General features: G+C 36.4%; 1 protein-coding gene across 1 annotated transcript in view; it reads left to right on the top strand.

Annotated features, from left to right (window-relative positions):
- Window positions 1-2,235: 2,235 nt before the first annotated feature.
- The window catches only part of KCNIP4 (potassium voltage-gated channel interacting protein 4), a 974,830-nt gene continuing 954,096 nt past the window's right edge, over window positions 2,236-22,969 (top strand). Inside the window, exon 1 of the mRNA XM_017540614.2 lies at window positions 2,236-2,653. Within this exon, the coding sequence (XP_017396103.1) occupies window positions 2,566-2,653 (88 nt within the window). The 5' untranslated portion in view covers window positions 2,236-2,565. The remainder of the gene's footprint in view (window positions 2,654-22,969) is intronic.

Here is a 22,969-nt window from a genome sequence, read left to right on the forward strand (position 1 = left end):
TGCTTTCCCTTATGTCCCTATTCAATATACCAAAGTGTACTGATTCTGTTTTCAATTATATCCAGAAACTGACTAGCTGTATTTCCACTCCAGGCCATACCACCATTGTTTCTCACCTGGACCACTGTGATACCCCTCACATGTGTCTCTTCTTCCACTCTTGCTCCCTAACAGTTCATCCTTTACATAGCAGACAGATCACACAAGTCTCCTATTCCCTAGAGTGGCTTCCTGGCAAATACACTGAAATCTAAATCCCTTATTTCACATACTGTAGCCCCTGACTTTATCCATGAAAATGTCTCCCAGAAGTCTCTCCTGGCTCAGCATGTTTCAGCAGCCACACCCTTCTTTCTATTCCTTGAGGATGCCAAGCTCATTCCCAGCTTGGGATATTTGCACAAGCTGTTTCCTCCAGCCAAGATACCCTATTCCCTAAACAACTTACGGTCAGTTCCTTCTTGTAATTCAAACTCCACCTTAACTTCTTTTCTTAGAGATCTCTTTCCTGACCTCTAAACCTACTCACTTTCTGTTCTGCCAGCCTGGTTTTAATGCTCTCTCCTGGTTCAACAGCACTTACTCATATGGGATATGTTCTTATTTGTTACTTGGTAATTTGATGTTTTCTTTGTTGAGGTATAAGCTGCACGAGAACAGAGGCTTTACCTTTCTCAGTTACTATTGTGTTCCCAGCACGCAGAACCATGTCTGGAACATAATAGGTGCTCAGCATATAATTGCTACATCTATGAATGAAAGTGCTGTGCTTAAGGTTGCCCATACCCTATCTTATCTTACCCTTCAACAAGTAAAATATACATTCTATTCCCACTTTTGTAGATAAGAAATGGGGTGTTCAACTAATTAAACCAATTATTGAACTACAATTGTGTATTTCTTCTGCCTATTTCAAACTTAAGGATGCCATCATTCATGGAAAATGTGTAAGAGCAAGAACTTCATAAAAGGATATTGCCGATCACTGTGTATGGATCTGTTTATATCTTAAATACTTTTTATTAAAGTTCTGGAAATTCATAGAAAGCATGCTTTGTTATTCAATTTAAATAGTTAGAATGGTTAGACCGCTGAGACTGGTGGAAATGGGTAAGAGTTCTAGAAGAGAATGAGCCTCCTCCATTCAATGTAATTCAGTCTATCATTCCAGGAGTGCTTCTTTCTTAAGTGTAGAAGAACATCATTTCATATGTAGTATTGTTGGGAAATATCAGTTTTAACTAGAACTGTTGCAACAGTCAGAAAAAGAAGCCAAAAGATTTGTCTAGGTATTAAAATATGGCCCCATCTGTGCTAAATCTCACGAATATTTATACAGAACAAACAAAAAATCAAAAACAAAAACTCTGGGAGTATAAATTAGAAGTGTAGGAAAATCCTAAAAACTGCTTAAGACACCCAAGAATTCAGGAAAATCACTTTTTCAGAGAAGGCAACCCTATAGTTTTCTGGCTTTCACAGCAACTACCTCTATCCCAATGTCTTAAAAGAAAGGTACTTTGTGAAAATTGCAAATCCTTGCCATTGTTTTCACTATTAACTTTAAAAAATGTCAATTGGTAAGGAGATGGTTGTGTTTGCTTTTTGAAATATGAAGAAACTGAGGCATGTCTTTCTCTTAGGACAGTGCAGCAAATTAGTTTTGGAGCTCTGTTGCCAAGGTAGAGGCCTTAAAGTTTGTGGTTTCTAGGCTACTGTGTTTTAAAGGAGGCAATTATGTATCCTAATTTCCAAATACCTGAGCCCGCGCTGTGCAGAAAATGTAGCCAGTTTTAAGAAACAGCTTGTTTTCTACTTCTAAGCCCATGAAGAAGAATATATTTATCTGTGACAAAATAGCATTGTCCCCATTTGGTGGTGAATCTTCAACTCTGTTTAGAATCAGGGTCATCTTCTCAAATGAGCCTTGCCTTTCCCCCATTTAGGCTTCCTGAATCTGATTAACACTGTGTCAGGGAGTTGTCTGATGTCTGACCTTGAGCAGCATGCTTCCCTCTCCCCACCTCCTCTTTCTGGGAATCATTTTGTACAGCCTCGGGCCCTGAGATTCCTCCCCAGCAGGCTAGATTGCACTCACAGGTTCCCTTTATTGGTATCCGAAGGGTTCCAGACCCAGTGACCTGTCATCTGTCTTCTCACCTGCTTACATGCTGATTCACTGATGAGCTGGCATTGCAGGCCCCGCCTCCCTCTGAATGGTCTGTGAGATTGCAACTGCTTCTGGAGAGGGGATGCCGAGCCGAACCAGAGCTGGGTTACTACAAGTGTAAACCGGCAGCCTATCTGTTGCCACAGAAGAACTTGGCCACCACATTGAGTAGCCGTGTTTTCTCACCTCCCAGTTACTGTTGTAGCTGTATCTGGCTTCTCTAGCATTTTAAAGGAATTTCTGATTGAGGCACTAACAGCTAATTCAACAGGAGTTGTAAGGCAGCCTGTGCATAAACTGAGACAGAAGTTTCTCCTCAGAGACTGGTTTTTTTTTTAATATTATTATTGGCAAAGACTTCTGGCTCTTCTCAGAGGAATACCTTGTTGCTTAAGATGAGTGGCTGTAGAAAGCGGTGTAAACGTGAAATATTGAAATTTGCCCAGTACCTTCTCAGACTATTAACAGGTTCTCTTCATACAGGTAATGACTTTTTTTTTTTTTTTTTTTTTTTTTTTAATAGAGGCTAGTACAGCGTGGTAATGAAGTTGACATGGAATAGGAAAGGCTCACTATTTCTTTGTTGTGATTATTTTTAATGTTGTCAATAAAATGCAATTGTGAATATTTGCTGAGATTTATGTTTCTAAAAATGTGTGCAGTGCAGCTCTTTTGGGGGTAGAACTGAATTCTGTGGATGTATTTTTTTATGTCTTCAAGGCAGTGTTGCTGGTAAATTTCAGGAAACAGCATCTGCAGAGTAGAAAGATTTTTTTTTTCTTTAAATACATGATTGTGCAAAGGGTTTTTCTCTTCTTTCCTGCTTGCTGCAGTTTACTGGAAAAGCACACAGATTTTCTTCCTTCAGGTATTTAGAAATTCTCTGGAACTCTTTGATTATTATAATCCATAGGTTATTTTCCGTGCTTGATCATAGGGCTTGGCAGTGAAAGAGTTAAGGACATTTCCTTTGGATCTGTGAGTTCCTTGCAAAATGTGAGCAAAATCTGAAAACAGCTGAAGAGTAAAATGTCCATGCGAGGTTTGATATTTGTTTCATTGCAGTGAATTTCAATGTTTTAAAATTTGCACTATTGAAATAGAAACTCTATTTAAATCTAAGTGTTGATAGCAAGAAAATATTTTTAAGATGTTCCACAATTATGAGGCTAAACCAACAGTTTTGTTTCCCATGAAATTCCTAGGCAATGCTGTCATTAATTTAGTGACAGGTGGGACCAAAATTACTTGACACTGATAATATATATTTTTTAATAGATCATCAAACTTCTGAGAGACAAAGCTTAGTCAATAGAACACCACACTTTGATTCTGGTCATAAAGAACTGTTGTGAGCTTTATTTTTCAAATACTGACCTATATTTGTCTTCTTTAATCTAAATAAAGAGAAAAGAGTTAGTAAAGAAACACACACTGTAAATAAGGATGATGTAAGGATGATGTGCCATTTATGATATGTCACATCCGAAAATGAATAAGAGGTGATCTTTTGCTGATATAAGGCTGAGAGATGAATTTGAGCAACACTTTACCTAAGAAAGTCAAGTCTTCACAATAATTAACAAAATTGCCTATACAATTATGTTAGTGTGATAAGGGACAACCATTTTAAGAGAATAACTGACAAATGATTTCAGAGAACATTATTAAATATTAATAGATATTAAAAGGATTGTTAATATCATTATGTTAATTTCCTGTTACAGTCCACATTTTAATCTTTAGGTAGTGCAAATTGTGATGACTTTTGATACTTTTTAAGGCATAATCATTGAGTCTGTTTCTGACTTTTGCCAGCTCGGAGCTCTAATGTGTTTCTTACGCAGTCTTCACCTTTAGATTACAAATGTTTAGTCCTGTCTATATGACTTTCACATTGCCTTCCTATTAGCTTTAAAACATTCAAGTGAGGATGATGTGCCATTTATGATATCATGTCACATTTGACAGTGAGCAAGAGGCGATCTTTTACCTTGCCATGAAATTAGATAAATATTTCATAAAAGAAAGCTTTCCATGAGGCTTCTATAGTTGTCTGTTTCTCTCTGCTAGGGAAAATTTAAGGTTCTATCTGTTTCTTATTGGATTAGGTTCAGTTTTCTGCCTGTCTAGCTTATTCTGTTTGTGGAATAGTTTTTTTAGACTTTTGATTTCAAAGAATTTTGTGAAAATAGTAAGTGGTTGTGAAGCTGTAAACCGTAAGTATTAATTCCAAAATACAGTGGTTGGTAGTTTATCATTGGATGGTACTTTATAATATGAAATTATGGAAAGCTAGTATAGCAGCAATGTTTTAAGCTTTATTCAATGCATATTTAGAAATCACTATAGGTGGGATCGCTTTCTTCTTTTTGAAACACAGGAGGAAAAAAAGAAGCATAGAACTTTGAGAACAAGGACCGACAGATTATCACAAAGTAGTAACATAGATTTATGACCAGAGAAATGTGATTACAGCAACTTGTTTCTTATAAAAATTCTTTTCGGCTCAGTCTCTAATACTAAATTGTGTGATATCCAACCAGAATCTTTACAGCTGCTCAAAATGCGACTTGGAAAAGCCAATTAATACGTTTACTAGATGGTGTGATAATATACACTATTCATATTGTGGATTCTAATGTAAAATTCATTAGGACACTTTCAAGTCCCTTGGCTAGTAATTAATGAATAAGTAGGAAACAAGAGTTGAATTAGCTTAAAAAATTTGCTTTAAAGTTGGATATACAAGCAGCTGCTAATTGTATCCTGAACAATCAGCATATGTCTTTGTAGCTATCAAAAATTTAAAACAACACGACATGTCTTAGATGATCTTTTCCTTTTTACCAACAAGCCCTTTATTTTTATTTATTTATTTATTTTTTGGTCAATGGTGTTATCTGAGGAAATAGTGATTTTGTTTTATATTAAAACAGGTTAGTTCTGAAATATATAATTTTATTTTTGGCAGCTGCTTCTCATTTGATACCAAAATGGGCCATTTATATAAACACAGAACATTGGAATTGCAAAGAAATTTTTATGGATTCAAACTTTTCTTCAATTTGTCTTTTTAGTGTTACCACAAGGTAGAGAAAAGCAATTTCTTTTTGTGTAAGCTTTTCATGTAAGTTTTGGCAATGCCTAGGATTACTTACAAATTAAAAATTTAATTTAATTTCTAAAATAATTTTTTCAGTGAGTACAAATTCAAAGGTAAAGATTTGTCCAGCTAAAATAATATACATCTCTTTTCCCAGAAACTTTCTACATATTTTTTGTCATGGCAAATCACTTCTCAAAGAGTGTATGTTACAAACATATGTATTGGCTGTATTTATCATAAAAACATACAAATTTTAAAAGTTTCTTTGTTATGTATAATAAATCACAGAAATCCATATGCAAATATTACAAGTTAATGGCTTCAGTTCATTGTAGGATCAATTATCCTAATTTTGTCTCAGTTTGAGACCTGCCTCTTTATGTAGCATATTATATTCAATTCTAGATGGGGCTCATGCTCCCCAATATATTCTTGTACATATAAGTAAATTGAGATGGGTCTTAGGATTGCTCCAAGAATATGACATTTATATCAATGGGCAATTTGTGTATCATAGGAACCCATACAACACCCTATCATATGAATTCTGCCTGTTGAGAAGAGTGAATGTTATTGATGATATCGTATTTTGAACTGTTTCTTCTTTATGTATAAAATTTAATATCGTTATGTTTTATGGTACTTACTTGAAGGCTGTTTTGACATTTTTCAATATTCTGTACATTGTTTTCTCGAAAAATCAAGACCTGAACACATTTTTCTATTAGCAAGAACTCCCCAAACATATGTCTGAGGCGGATATTGCCTGGAGCCCTGTTTCAGACTTCAGGTCTGCAAGTTATTGGTATGTCCAAGTTCAATTCACCACCTAAGGGAAGCAAAAGCAATGTAAACCTAAAAAACCCCGTGAAACACTGAATTGCTGTTTAACTAGTGGGTTAAAGTATTTCAAATTTCGTGAAATTACATTATTAAAAGCAGGAGATAAGAATTCATCATTCCATCAAGTAGAGCGTTTTAGATTAAAGGAGGGGAGAGACAGAGAGATGGTGTACATTCATTTCACAAGTTTTCATCGGTTGTTTCCCCCTTAAACTTGACATCATTGAAGTTACCATGGGTTGAGCCACAACAGGCTAGTCATGTAAAGACTTAAATATTTTTTTATATTGCATTTTTGAAGTATGAAGAGAAGGCAAGAGGTGATCCTAAGCAAAATCAGAGAGTTGAAAAGTTTGTTTCTGGCCATGTGCCCTTCCATTTTCTGTTCTCTTCTTTCCACCTGGAGATGATGGAACACAGAATCATATTTCAAACTTCTCTCTCCTATATCCTCCCTCATACCCCAGCCGAGCCAGGTTTACACATAGGGCAGACATATCTCACACAAAGGATGCACTTCTGAAGACCTCACATAATTAAACACTAGCAAAATTCAGGTTGAATATTGGCAGGAAAAAAAAAAGAGAGACAGGATTTTCGATTTCCCAGTTGAAATGGTCCTGACATGTCGCAGTAGAATACACAGTTTATATTCATTTGTCCTGTGAACTCTGAAATTATGCTATTCCTGATTTACTCTTTTCAACTTTTTAATCCATTCTTTCAAATTTTGCTGATAAAACAAGATTATATTTCTTACAGCATCATGTAAAATTGCCATTGTTCAAATGCATGTAAAATGCCACCATGTTATATTGTTTATGCTGTTTCTTCCATTGAAACCTACTCTCAAGTAAAAAGCAAGCAAAGAAAAATGATGTTTGTACTTGACTGCAAATGAATTTATGGCACTGTGTTACTTTTCCCAACAGAGTTTACATTTTAAACTTTATCAGGATAATTATTTTGTCCTGTTTTATTTTATTTTAACTTTACAATCAGGATTAAAGGGATATTTGTGGGGAATTTATGGTCTTGCTTAATCTTCTTATAATCTGCCATTGCTGCCAAATCTGATTACATGATCTCTGATTTAAACAGACAAAACACCTATATATTCAGGTTACTGGTTGCCTTCCTTAATTTCAGAAAGAAATTTGTATGTTAATGTCTTATTACATTGCAAATTATGTTCTTTTTTCCTATAATTAACATATTAGTTAAGCTTTCAGGCTTAAAGCCTCTTCTTTCCCAAAGAAAACTGTGTTTATCATTGTCAGAACTTTAAAGTAGCAAATGGTCTGATCTCATAGTCTTAGACGTGGTAAAATCTTAAAACTCACTTGTTGACTTTTAATCAATATATTGCATGTGGTTTAAAGGAAACAGCTCATCTTCATAGAAAGAACTGCATTTGGCCAGGTGCCATGGCTCAAACCTGTAATCCCAGCACTTTGGGAGGCCAAGGTGGGTGGATCATGAAGTTAGAAATTTGAGACCAGTCTGATTAACATAAACCCCATCTCTACTAAAGATACAAAAATTCACTGGGCGTGGTGGTGTGCATCTATAATCCCAGGTACTTGGGAGGCTGAGGCAGGAGAATTGCTTGAACCAGGTAGGCGGAGGTTAGAGTGAGCCAGGATTGCACCATTGCAATCCAGCCTGGTGACAGAGCAAGATTCCGTCTCAAAAAAAAAAAAAAAAAAAAAAAAAAAAAAAAAAAGCAAAAAAGAGCTACATTTGCCCCTCTTGCTTAAGGTAATCAGAGCTTTCTTACCAGAAACTTCAGCAGTTACACATCAGTGCCTTGTTTAAGTACTTAAAAAATATTTCGTCTTCACAATACAATTGTGATCTGGATATTATTCATTGATTGAGGATATTATACATTGATTGTAATCTGTATCAGTTCTGTTTCTGGCAGGAAAGAGATCTCACACTCCAGAAAAGACTTTGATAAAGGGACTCTGTATTGGAGCAATTAGGGATAATGTATTTGCTTAAGCTAGTAACAGTAAACTATTGAAGAAGCAAAGGATAGGAACCATTTTTGGAGCCTGGAGAGGGAAACTGTCCAGAAAGCTTCTGGACAGAGTGGTGGCCTTGAGTACAGAAATATAGCCTACCCACAGAGACCTGATAGGAAGAAAGTTCAGGGGAGAAAAAAAAAATGCTGGTCTGATTTTCCTCCTACTTTCAGATTTTCTGCTAGTGCTTCCATTGGCTAACACCATCCTAGAAGCCTGCAGGAAAGCTACTCCAAGCAGGAGAAATATGTTCATAGCAGTATTGATTATGTTATATTCACTCACCACTGGTATTACCACTGACTGGTCTTTTTTATTTAAAATTACTCACAGTGGTCATGTTGTTTCCCCTCAAAAGATATTGAAAGTGGCATGAGCATGCTAATCATATCTCTGGGTGACACAGAAGTTCCTGTCATTCTACCACATCTTTCACTGTCATTGTTTATCTTTTACTTTGACAGTAAAAATTCTCTCAAATATTTCTCGATATATTTTTTTACATTCCAGAAGTAAAGTGAACCTATGTGTTCAAACAGATTGACTCTGTATTCTGAGAGAATGTCATTATAATCAGCCTAATTAAATGATATGTGAAAATAATGTGATGCTTGTTATTATAGGGAGAGGTTATTACAACTCAGTGAGATATGCCTATGGTTTGTGTTTGTTAGGCACTTTAATGGCTGTGTTACTTTGTTTTGCATTGCTGTAAAGGAATACCTGAGGCTGGGTAATTTATAAAGAAAGAGGTTTATTTGGTATATGGTTCTGCAGGCTGTACAAGTATTGCACCAGTATCTGCTTGGCTTCTGGTGAGGCCTCAGGAAGCTTACAATCATTGTGGAAAGTGAAGGGCTAGCAGATGTGTCACATGGTAAGAGGAGGGAAGGTCCCAGATTCTTTTTAACAATCAGATCTTTCAGTAACTCATTACGTTGGAGAGGGCACCAAGCCATTCATGAGGAATCCACTCCCATGACCCAAACACCTCCCACTAGGCCCTACCTCCAACACTGGGGATTACATTTCAACATGAGATCTGGGGAGGACAAAACATCCAAACCATATCAACAGCTTTTCTTGGATAAAGTTTATTTTCTCACCAACACTGTTTTTCCAGTATTGGGTTACATTTGTGGGCTTAGGGAGGTAAGATCTGAGGAATTTCCCTGAACTGTGGAAAAAAGTTCAACTGACCATGACAGAAATCATCGAGATATATACATACAAATATATATGTATGTATATATGTAGCCATAAATATGTGTGTGTGTGTGTGTGTGTGTGTGTATAGCCATATATATATGTTTGTATATATATATATATATATATATATATATATATATATATATGTCAGGCAAGGGTATAAATGATTTCTGGAGTCTGATCTCATAGTCTCAGACATGGTAAACTTGAAACACAGTTGTTGATTGATTGGCTAAATTAATTAATATGTTACATAGCGTCTAAAGGGAAGAGTCCATATTCATAGAAAGAGCTGCATTTGTCTGGGTGCAGTGGCTCACGCCTATAATCCCAGTCCCCCAGCACCCCAGCACTTTGGTTTCTGGTAAGAAAGCTCTGATTACCTTAAGCAAGAGGGCCAAATACAGCTTTTTTTTTTTTTTAAAGGGAGTCTTGTCCTGTTGCCTAGGCTGGAGTGCAATATATATATATATATATATATATATATATATATATATATATATATTTGCAGTATACACCAGTTTTGCCAACAAATCAGTTTTTAGCTAGTCCCTGCAAAATATGGCTCTGTGCCTAATGTTATCTATCTCTCTTGCCTAATAGAGATATAGCAGTGGCATCAGGGTTTCTCAAGATGTTCTTTATTTGAGGCTAATGTTCACTTTACGTTTTTAAAGGAGGGTGAATAAAACCCTGCAGCAGATCAGCACGTAATAATGGCTGAGGATGGTCAATGAATCACTATTTTCCAACTTCAGGAAAAACAAATCTGGGAGCAGGATTGAATGAGTGGACAGGGTGGGCATAGAAGGACTGTGCCAATGTTTGACATAAGGGAGTAAACTCAGCATTTAATCATTTGACGCCCTTCTTTAGTTGTCTCATATCTGGGCTATCTGGATTTGTTTTGCTTCCTCTAATGTCTTTTCATCATAGTCTTAATCACAATAATATAAATATATTACATTATAACAGAAAAAAAATCATATATCTGAAAATGTGTTCCAAGAGAGCTGTTCTTTCTGCTCAACCCCAGCCATCCTTCTGAGAGGCAACAGCACAGCATAGAGCTTTATCCCTTACCCCACAATTGGGAAGACCAATGAGATTACCCCCTAAGCTGGGTCATCACATCTGTAAAATGGGGATCTCTGTACAAATATTTCTGTTACTGGCATACATTTAACAAATTTATCACTGTTACTGATCTGGTATCTATAGGATGTTCTATTTGTTTTATTGAAATTAAATTTTCACTAAAGATAATTGAAATAATCATTATTATGCTTCCTGGTAATTAGGAATAAATAGAAAGCAACCTATATAAATGACTGCAGTTTTTAAACTCACTTGTCTTTAATTTTATTACTTTTCAGTAATTGCCATTTATTCATTTGACCAAATTTATTAAGTGCTTGTTAAGAGCTGAGTCTTGTGGTTCTGCTGAGCTATTTCTTCATGATTCCCAACTGCCCTGTGTCAACCTGCCAGTACAGCAAATAAATATCAGGCAGTTAACTCAACCAACCAACATATGCTAAGATTTCAAAAATCAGAAGAAAACTATCTCTTGCTATTTCAGTCAAGGACAATTTTAAGCAAGGACAAATGGTCAGGTAGGTGAAGCCACAAGACTGTAAAATATGTTCCGCTGAAAACATTAGAAAGAAAGAGGCTTATGAGAGGGGAGCCAAGCAGGAAGGGTGAGGAAGCAGCTGGGAAGAGAGAGGATTAGTGGGATTATTTGTATGAACAGGAAGTTTTGCTGAAAAGCTAAATTCTCCACACAACAAGATTGCTGCAGAAACTACAAACCAAGTCCAACAGAGGGTCCTGTCGTCTGTCTCGAGGAACACATCCATGGTTTTTCGAGTGGTCAAGTGGGAAATAAATTTCATTTTATCAATTAAACACCTGTTCAGATCCTATTTTGTTTCCTTGGAACCCTGCTTTATTCTGTGACGTATACTGATTTATTTTCTTTTTGAGCTCTCATAGTACAGGTTGTCTATCCCATATTGTTCAGCGTTTAATTACTAGTCGACCCTGTATATTGAACAGATCCAGGTGTGCACGTTATATCTCAAGTAGCTCAGAATCTTCCAAAAGACAGAAGGAATGGTTCAGCGTCTCATGATTGAAATGCTTGGACCAGCAGTGTTTTGGATTTTGGACTCTTCTGGATTTTGGAATATTTGCCGAATATATATTGGTTCAGCATTCCTAATCTGAAAATCTGAAATCCAAAATACTCCACCGATCATTTTCTTTGAGTATCCATTTAGCATTCAGAAAGTTTCAGATTTGGGAGCATTTTGGATTTCATATTTTTGGATTAGGGATACTTAATTATCCAGCTATACCCAAAGACAGTATTGATTCCATAGTTGTTGCTTTAAAATATAGATTTTTTTATGGTGTTGTGAGAGGATATCATAAATAAATATAAGTTTCTTTGCCCATATAATTTAATGTGTTCATTTCTGAATCACATTATTATAGTTAAGCTATGCTATTGACTATCTCACAGGGAACCTAGCCCAAAGTGCCAAACCTAGGGTGTGCTGGGGCTAACTATAAAACTAGATTTGTCAGAAGCTAAACTACATTTTTGTTTGACTACATAGTTTTCCCTTCTCAAATTCAAATTTACCCTTAAGAGCTGTGTGATTAATTATCAGCTCAAATATCACCTAGTGAGACGTTTCCTGATCATCTGATCCACAAGAACCCCTCCCATACATATTTTCATTGTTTTGAAATTTCTTTTACAGAGAGGGTCACCAGAACTGGGACATTTTTGAGAGTAAAAAGAGTCAATCTTAATAATCACAAACAGGAAACAGGCCCAAACTGTCCCAGGCAAACTGGGAGATATGGCAGTGTTCTCTATAAAAATTACCACTACCTAAAATGTTATAGAATATTTATAAATATCCGTAAAAGTGGAATATAAACTTTTTAAAATAATTATGGGTTTTTTGTTGTTTATTATTGTAATCCAATGCCTAGACCATGCACAGTCAATATTCCTTACACAGTCATTGGAACTACTACGAAGTTGAACAACACCAGAGCTTTTAAGGGGACAAAGCTACACTATTTCCGGCCTGTTTCTTTGCATGTCTTTTACAAGGTTGGTAGAATTTTGACTGCCTAATCATTGCTGATCTTGGCTACTTCAATGGCTCATTCTAATCTTTGTTATGGTTCTGCTGTTCTATCTCTACCTAATACTTCTTGCAGTTATAAAAATGGTTATAGATAATTGAGAGCCTTGGAAGCATGAATTCTCTCTAGCTGTAAACAGAGGAGGTGTAACTATATATTTTAAATGGGGTAGGTCCTGTATATTTGCTCATTTGTTTAAAAAGTCATATATCTTGTGGTTGATTTATATATAAATGTTGATGTATTTGTATTTTCTCATTTTTCTACAAGGAACATATATGTATAATGAATACATTTTAATGTTTTTAAAATAATAAAATAGCTATCTATCTGTATAATATAAAATAATATATTAATGTTAGAAATTTATAGGTTCTTCCCGTCTTTGACTATGGTATTACTAGAAACAAAAAAATACCACCTTGGATGTATTATAATTTTAGAACTTTACATGCACAAAAAATTATTACCAGGCTTTGAGTGAAGTATTACGAGGCTTTGAGTTGATCTGTTCTCTAGCTGCAGTTTTCTTCTCCCGGAGAAAGTAGTAAATTTTCCTGGCTCTATATTATTACCTCTACAATGGGAAGATTTTTATTTTGCAAGGTCACCAGATTAGGATAAGAGACTTTACACCTGACAAGTCAGTCAATGTTCCTGTTCTATAATATGTTAAGATACATAGAGCCTGTTTTATGATGAGAGATAGAAAAAAAAATTTCTTAATCATTTTGTAATTCCCTGAGCCAAACAAAAGTCAAAAGCCTTTAAAGAGTGATGAAGCCAGTTCTATAAAAATCTTTTAGAACTTTAAAGATCAGTTTTATGCTATGTCTACTGAATTTCCCCAAGGGAAACTATACAGCCAAGCTCTGGGCATGTTCCCAGATACATGCAAATGTTCTTTCCAGTGATGCCCTCCTAGCCTATCTTCAAATAAAAGCACAATCCTTGTACTTGGAAGGTTGAGAAGCTTGTTTGCACTCAACGTGGTGTAAGTCCTGAACACAATGGCAGCAATATAGACAACATTATGTTTATCATGTAACTCATATAAAGAATTTTTTTGTGTCACAATATATTCTTGGATCATAGACATGTTACATCTCAATGGAGCTTAAAAATCATTTGGTCTGCCTTCTTTATTTTCAGAAGAGACAATTGAAGCCAAGTTACTCAAGTGATTTTACAAGGTCATAGCAGCTAGTTAGTCTACATACTGATTATTTCTCTGCTATTCCAGAAACATGTTATTCTCACAATCTTACATTGTGACAAGTGCCTCAGGTGGCGACTTGGTGGGGTAGAAACACTTGGACTTGGTAGACAAAATGACCTGAACTTTTATCTTAGTACCATCACATCTTAGCAGGTGGCCTTGGACAAGTTTATATTCCCCCCATGATATCAATTTCCTCTTCACAAAAATAAAGTGATCCTGATTCAAGGTGCCATTAAGTATTTTTACAAGCTGGCATTTCTAAGGGCAGTGGCTGGAATCAGCACTCATTCAAATAGTACTAGTCCTGTTTCGGATACTGATAAATCAGTGTAAAGTAGTGTATTATGTAAAACCTTTTGCAATTGTTTTAAATTCGTTAGAAAATGTTTAAATATGTTCACTTTGTATTGATTTTAAGATGTTCAAAATTAGGTAGAACATATGACTCAAAGACCTCCTTCTTAAAGGGTTTTACTTAATTATGTTTAATATTCTCCCACCAAAAGATATTTTCTACTAAAAATGTCAGATACTTGTATATTGCTCAAATATGTGCAATATATTCTTGCTAACAGTTATTGAGTTTAAAGTTCTTAATTTTCAAAAAATTTGTAATTAAGTTTTTATTTATTTATTTTTTCACCAAAAAGTAAGAATAACTGTTAGCTGGGTGCGGTGGCTCACGCCTGTAATCCCAGCACTTTGGGAGGCTGAGATGAGCGGATCATGAGGTCAAAAGATCAAGACCATCCTGGCCAACATGGTGAAACCCCGTCTCTACTAAAAATACAAAAAAATTAGCCAAGCGTGGTGGCACGCGCCTGTGATCCCAGGTACTCTAGAGGCTGAGGTGGAAGAATCGCTTGAACTCAGGAGCCGGAGGTTGCAGTGAGCCGAGATTGCGCCACCGCACTCCACACTCCAGCCTGATGATAGAGCAAGACTCCGTCTCAAAAAAGAAAAAAAAAAAAGAATAACTATTAGTCATGGCTTTTTCCTATGATATAAACATTAGTAAAAAACTTTTTAAACTACAATAACATGTAGAAATTAGTTATTTCAGAAGTCAATATTGACAAACTACTTATTCTTTAAATTATTTATGAAATATTATAAAGGCATAGGAGATTTGCATAGCTATTGAAGTCCTGTTTTTAGGAAAGACAAACATATTTAATACATTTTGTTATTTTATGTTTTAAGTCTTCAAGTATTACCAACAAAATAAGATGTAGAGAAGAATTTTATTATGAAATATGGACTTAAAAATTTCAGTCGGTATATACATTTGACCAAGGCACAAAGACTACGCCCGCATATTTCAAAGCAAGAAAAGTAGTCATTAGAAATGTTAAATCTGTCTATGGCAGCTTTTGAAATAGTTAAGAATTTAGGTACATGATACTTCCTTTTATTCCATTTAACATGATAGCAATATTTTAATTTTAAGCATTTTTTTGTGTGCTTTAGAGATTTATTGATTTATTTTTTAACTTTTATTTTAGTTTTGGAGGTACAGGTGTTACACAAGAAGACTTGTGTCACTGGGCTTTGTTTTACAGAATTTCAACACCCAGGTAGCAAGCCTAGTATCCAATACTTATTTTTTCTGCTTCTCTCCCTCTTTCCATCCTCTCCGCCTCAAGTAGGCCCCAGTGTCTGTTGTTGTTCCCTTCTTTGTGAGTTCTCATCGTTTAGCTCCCACTTATAAGTGAGAACATGTGGCATTTGGTTTCCTGTTCCTTTCCTGTGTTAGTTTGCTAATGACTGCCAGCTACATCCATGTTCCCACAAAAGACATGATCTTGTTTAAAGTAAGTATTTTATTTTTAAACTGGCAGCCCATATGCTACAGATCCTGATGTCTGTATAACAGTAGGTTTGTGCATCACATCTGGCTTCACGAATCATGAGCCCCATGACCTTGGGCAAGTTACTTAGGTTCAGTAACCTTATCAATAAAATGGAGATAATGATAGTCTGACCTATATGAGGTTTTTACTAATAAAAGCAAATGATATACAGACTTAAAATAGAGCCCGACACAATTTGCAATTGTTCACTGGTAAGTGTTTTTATCATAATAATCTTCCTAGTTTTAGCAAAGATCTGTTGTGTCTTTAAAATGTGTGGCACACTCAGTAGATAGAGTAAGGGATTTTAAGATGCATGAGGCAATAGCTGTGCCATAAATGAGCTGAACATTTAGTGGAGAATGTAAAACATACAGGCATGCTTCACTGTATTGTGCTTTGCTTTATTGCACTTCTCAGATACTGCAGTTTTTACAAATTGAAGTTTCATGGCAACCCTGCCTCGTGCAACAGTATCGGCGCCATTTTTCCAAAAGCATGATTACTTTATGTTTCTGAGTCACATTATGATCATTGCAATATTTCATACATTTTCATTATCCTTTTATCTTTTATGATGGTCTATGATCAGTGATCTTTGATGTTACTGCTGTAACTGTTTGGAGCACCATCAACCACACCTATGTAAGATAGTGAACATAATCAATAAATGCTGTGTGTGTTGTGACTACTGCACTGACCAGCTATTCCCCATGTCTTTTCTTCTCCTTGAACCTCCCTGTTGTCTGAGACACAACAGTATTATAGTTAGTTCAATTAATAACTTTTCAATGACCTCTAAGTGTTCAGGGGAAAGGAAGATTCATACGTCTCTCACTTTTAAATCGAAAGCTAGAAATAATCAAGCTTAGTGAGAAAGGCATGTTGAAAGCCAAAATAGCCAAAATCTCTTGTGTCAATTAGTTAAGTTGTCACTGCAAAGGAAAAGTTGTAGAAGGAAATTAATATTATTACTCTAGTGAACACATGAATAATAGGAAAGTGAAGCAGTTTTATTGCTGGTATAAAAAAAGTTTTAGTGGTCCAGGTAAAAGATCAAACCAGCCACAACACTCCCTTAAGCCAAAGCCTAATCCAGAGTAATGCTCTGGTATAGTTTGGATATGTATCCCTACCCAAATCTCATATCGAATTCTAATCCCAGTGTTGGAGGTGGGAGAAAATTGGATCATAGTAGTGGATTTCTCATGAATTGTTTAGCACCATTCCCTTGGTGCTGTTCTCACAATAATGAGTGACTTCTTGCAATATGTGGTCATTTAAAAGTGTGTGGCATTGGCCGAGTGTGGTGGCTCATGCCTGTAATCCTAGCACTTTGGAAGGTCAACATGGGCTTAATCACTTGAGGTCAGGGGTTTGAGACCAGCCTGGCCAACATAGTAAAACCCTGTCTCTACTAACAATATGAAAAGAGTACCTGGGCATGGTGGTGCATGCCGGTAATCCCAGCTACTCTGGAAGCTGAGGTAGGTGAATCAGTTGAACCCAAAAGTCAGAGGTTGTAGTGAGCTGAGATTGTGCAACAATACTTCAGCCTGGGTGAAAGAGTGAGGGTCTGTCTCAAAAAAAAAAAAAAAAAGGGAGGGGTATGGCTTCCCCCCACCAACTCTCTCTTATTCCTGCTTTTGTTCTGATATATGTGCCCTTTTGCCTTTGGCCATGAGTGGAAGCTTTCTGAGGCCTCCTCAGAAGCAGATGCGGCTATGCTTCTTGTACAGCCTGCAGAACCATGAGCCAATGAAACCTTTTGTTCTTTGTAATTTACCCAGTCTCAGTCTTGCATTTCTTTATAGCAATGCAAGAATGGCCTACTACACGGTCTAACTCTTTTGAATTCTAAGATGCTGACAGAGGTAAGGAAACTGCAGAAGATAGTTTGAAGCTAGCAGAGATTGGTTCATGAAGCTTAGGATAAGAAGCCATATCCATACCACAGAAGTGCAAGGTTAAAGAACAAGTGCTGATGTAGAAGCTGCAGCTGCTTATTCAGAAGATCCAGCTAAGATCATAGATAAATATGGTTGCACTGAAAATCAAATTTTCAGTGTAGATGAAGAAGCCTCTGGCTGGGCATGATGGCTCATGCCTGTAATCTCAACACTTTGGGAGGCCAAGACAGGAGGATTGCTTGAGCCCAGGAGTTTGAGACCAGCCTGATCAACATACTGAGACCTTGTCTTAAAACAAATTAAAAATTAGCCTGACATGGTGGTGCATGCACATCATCCCGGCTACTTAGGACTACACATAGTCCCAGCTCCTTAGGAGGCTGAGGTGGGAGGGTTGCATGAGCTAGGGAGATCAAGGCTGCAGTGAGCTGTGATTAGGCCACTGCACTCTAGCCTGGGTGACAAAATAAGACCTTGTATCAAAAAATAAAAATAAAGAAAAAACCTTGTATTGGAAAAAGATGATATCTAAGATATTTATAACTAGAGAGAAGAATTCAATGCCTGGCTTCAAAGCTTCAAAGGGGAGGCTGACTCTCTTTTTAGGGGCTAATGCAACTGATGACTTTAAGTAGCAGCAAATTCTCCTTTATTATTGTAAAAATCCAAGGACCCTTAATAATTATGCTAAATCTACTCTGTCTCTTCTTTATAATGGAACAGCCAAGGCTGGATGACATCACATCTGTTTACACAATGGTTTACTCTCTATTTTAAGCCCAGTGTTGAGACCTACTGCTTAGAAAAAAATGATTACTTTCAAAATATTACTGCTCATTGACAATGCATCTGGTCATTCAAGACCTCTGATGGAGATAGACAAAGAGATTAATGTTGATTTTATGCCTGCTAACACAACGTCCATTCTGCAGCCCATGGATCAAAGAGTAATTTTTACTTCCAACTCTTATTACTGTAGAAACAGTTTTGATAAGGCTATAACTGCCATAAATAGTGGTTCCCCTGATGATCTGGAAAAATTGAAAACCTTCTGGAAAGGTTTCACTATTCTAGATGCCATTAAGAACACTTATGATTCATGACAGGAAGTCAAAATATCAACATTTGGGAGAAGTGTATTCTAACATTCATGCATGAATATGAGAGGTTCAAGACTTCAGTGGAAGAAGTTACTGCAGATGTGATGGAAATAGCAAGAAAATGAAAATTGGAAGTGGATCATGGAGATGTGACTGAATTGTTGCCATCACATGATAAAACTTAAATGGATGAAGAGTTGCTTCTTATGGGTGAGTAAAGAAAGTGGTTTCTTGTGATGGAGTCTAACCCTCATGAAGATGCTATGAACAATGCTGAAATGACAGCAAAGAATTTAGAATGTTACATAAACTTAGTCTATAAATGGCAGCAGTGTTTGAGAGGATTGACTCCAATTTTGAAAGAAGTTATCTTGTGGATATAGTGTTATTCAAGCAGTATTATATGCTTCAGATAAATCCTTGATGGAAGAAAGTCAATCAATGTGGCAAACTTCATTGTTGTATGATTCAAGAGTTACACTAGACACCTCAACCTTCAGCAGTGACCATCCTGGTCAGTCAGCATTTGTCAGCATAGAGGCCAGACCCCCCATGAGCAAAAAATTACTACTCACTGAAGGCTCAGATGATGGTTAGCATTTTTTAGCAATAGAGTATTTTTAATTTAAGGTATGTACTTTTTTTTTAGGCATAATGCAATAGCACACTTCATAGACTTCAGAACGGTGTAAACAAAATTTTTATGTGCTCTGGGAAGCCAAGAAATTTGTATGACTCACTTTAATGTAATATTCACTTTATTGCCATGGTCTATAGTGTAAGCTTCAATATCTCTGAGATATGCCTATATATAGAAAATTCAATACAGGCTTGAATGTATTAAGCACCACAAGAGAAGTACAGATAGTGCATTACTAGACTCCAAAGATAAAGAACACTGAGTATTGGTGGCAAGAGATACATTCTTAGCATTGTTAATATTTGAGCTGGGTTTCACTGGCCATGGGTATGGACCATTGGACCTCTGGCCATTGGACCTCTCAGGAAGAGCAAATAAAGGCAGGGGACATAAGAGACGAATGCATTGCTAGGATTCATTTATCCAGCAGGTATTCATTAAGTGCCTGACATTTGCAAGGACCACTTCTACAAACTTTGGATATATCCATAAACAAAAGATCTTAGCCTCATGTAGTGGGAAGTCACATAATACATGTACTAAGCCAGTAAATAAAATTGCTTGTCAGCAGGTGATAAATACTCTGGGTAAATATACAACAGGATAAGTGGGTTTGGGAAGACTGTGGAGGTTAGAGTGTGCATTTGTTTAACAGAGCCATCACTATGAAATATCATAGACCAGGAAACCTGAACAACAGAAATTATTTTTCTCACAGCAGTTGAGCCTAGAAATACAAAGCCAAGGTATGAGCAGGTTGGATTTTTTCTGAGGCCTCTCTCCTTGGCTTGCAAATGGCCACTTTGTTGCTGTATCTTCATGCCATCTTTACTGTATGCCTGTGTGCTCCTGCTATCTCCCTGTGTGTCTAAACTTTCTCTTCTTATAAGGTAATTGGTCAGATAGGATTAGGGCTCACCCTAAAGGCTTCATTTTAACGGAATCACCCCTTTACAGATATTATCTCGAAATACTATCACATTCTGAGGTAGTGGGAGTTAGGATTTCAAAAAACAAATTTGATACGGAGAGGCACAATTCAGTCCATAACAGTGTGGTTACAATTTAAATAGAGTGGTCAAGATAGACTATCAGAGAATGGCATTTGGCCAAAATCTTAAAGCAGGCAGGAGAACCATAGAAATACCTGGGAACACAAATTTCTGGCAGAGAGACCAGCCAGTGCAGAAGTCACAAGGCAGGCTGTGTTCAGTGTTTTCAAGAAGCAGAAAGCAGGTCAGTTTGCTGGAACAGACAAAAACCAGGGACTAACTGGAGAAGAAGGAAGAAAGGCAAAGGAAAACTGGATTTTATGAGTCTTTTTAGCATATGTTGTGAGTGGAAAGGGGAACCGCTGCAGAATTCTAAACAGAGTAGTTACAAGTAAGTTGTAGAGCAGAGGTCAGCAAGCTACAGTCTGTGGGCTAAATCCAGTCTACTGGTTTTCCTGCATGGTCCATTAACTAAGAATTGCCTCTACATTGTTAAATGATGGAAACAAACAAACAAAAAATTGTGACACTTGGAAATTATATAGAAATGAAATGTAATGTCTAAAGTTTGCTTGAAACATCACCGTGCTCATTTATTTATATATTGCCTATGGCTGCTTTTGCATTATAATGGTAGAATTGAGCAGTTGTAGCAGAAACCGTTTGTCCCACAAAATCTGCAATACTTACCATCTGACTCTTCACAGAGTAAGTTATCTGGCCCATACTATTGAGGGTCAAGAATAGAAACAGTGGGACCAGGCATAGTGGCTCATGCCTATAATCCCAGCACTTTGGGAGGCTGAGGCAGGTGGATCACCTGAGGTCAGGAGTTCAAGACCAGCTTGGTCAAAATGGCGAAACCCCATCTCTACTATAAATACAAAATAATTAGCTTGTCATAGTCGCTGCTGCCTGTAGTCCCAAATTCTTGGGAGGCTGAGACACTAGAATCCTTGAACCTGGAGGCAGAGGTTATAGTGAGCCTACATTGCGCCACTGCACTCCAGCCTGGGTGACAGAGTGAGACTCCACTTCAAAAAAGAAAAAAAAAATAGAAACAGTGGGAAGAGTGGTGGCTGTGACCAGGTTCATAGCAGCAGAGACTACAGCAGTAGTTGGAGAGCATTGCTAATATGGCAGAGTGAGACAAATGATTGGAAATATGAATTGGGAAGGGGTCGTGGCATTGGAATGCATTGCAGTGGAACAGGGTGCCCTACAGACCTTTGGGTGGAGGGGGTCCACCATTGCAGCAATGCTTTAGGAAACCCTGTTGGTAGCAGATGACCAGCTTGGTCAACATGGTGAAACCCCATCTCTACTAAAAATACGAAATAATTAGCTGGGCATAGTCACTCAGCCTGTAGTCCCAAATTCTTGGAACCGCAGGATCTGGTGGTGATGGTAAGTTCAAGAGGTACTGATGGCCTGGAAATGAAGAGAGGAAGGCAATAAAAAGGTAGCTTCAAGAGCATGCTGAACACATTGAGCAACTTTTCCATTTTCTGTGCCAGTGAGGAACCTTCTGTGATAATATAGCAGTTTTCAAACAACTTTAAAAATATCTTGAAGTGCTAGAATACTACTATTCTAATTATATACCCTTTGAATTAAAATAGAATTCTTAAAGTGAATCAGGCCAGATGCCTTTTACAAGTTAAGCCTTTGGATGTGTAATAATGAAAATTTGAACTCAAAAGAAGACCATCAGTAATCCATAAATGACCTGAGGGACTCAGAATCTGGATTTTTAACTTATGTAATTCACATTTATTTGTAAAAGGCAAAATGTCTAACTTGGCATTTCTGTTTTTTTTTAATGGACTACTTTCATAATCTATATCTCCAATCTTAGTTTTAAAGTACTTCTGTAGAAATCCATTATCTTTGCTAAAATATTTGCACCATGTATTTTTTTTTTTTTTTGGAACATATACTTTAGAAGATTGATGGATGAAAAAGACATTTAATTAAACTCAGCTATAGCTCTTAGAGATATTTTTGCTCTTTCCTTTAAGAAATCTTCATTTTATAAAATGTGATTGCAGTATTATATAATCTTACCTGATGTATTTAAAGACATACTCAGTATTTCATAGATTATGTCCAGTTACAAAAATTTGCTTCATAACATGTATTTTCTAACTTTACTGAACTTTATTGAGTCCCATCTTTATAAATACAAGCTATGGTAAGTAAGTCAAAACACAAAATGCTCCAATATACAGATAATAGAGTAAACTAAAATCTCATAAATAAGTTGCATAGCATAAAATAGACCTTGAACACAAAGCTGATTTATTCATGTATGACAGAGTACAAAGTTCCTTGAATGAGTATGTTTCTTGTGACAGAATCTTTAAGGCATAACCATTCTGAATTTGGACTAGTTTAAAAAGTGTGAAATATCTTTGCTGTAATGAGAGGAAAGTAGGATCTCTTGTTCATCTAAAAATAATCATTATTTAACAAGAATGAAGAGACGATTGGGTATCTTCACTAGAATTTCCAAGGGAAGAGTCATCTTTTGACAAGACTTGAAAACAACTTCTCCAGATTATGATTTGACTTTGGAAATGTCACTCTTAAGTTTATATTGAGGTAATCATGTTAGGAAGAGATAGCATTCATTTCATATTTTCTAATTGATCTTCATTAAAGGTGAGGCGGTAGTCCTTTGGGGCTTTAAAAATTCTCTAGCTGTGGTAAGTAAAATG

Source organism: Cebus imitator, unplaced genomic scaffold (assembly GCF_001604975.1).
Source record: "Cebus imitator isolate Cc_AM_T3 unplaced genomic scaffold, Cebus_imitator-1.0 Scaffold127, whole genome shotgun sequence".
Taxonomy (NCBI): Eukaryota; Metazoa; Chordata; class Mammalia; order Primates; family Cebidae; genus Cebus; species Cebus imitator.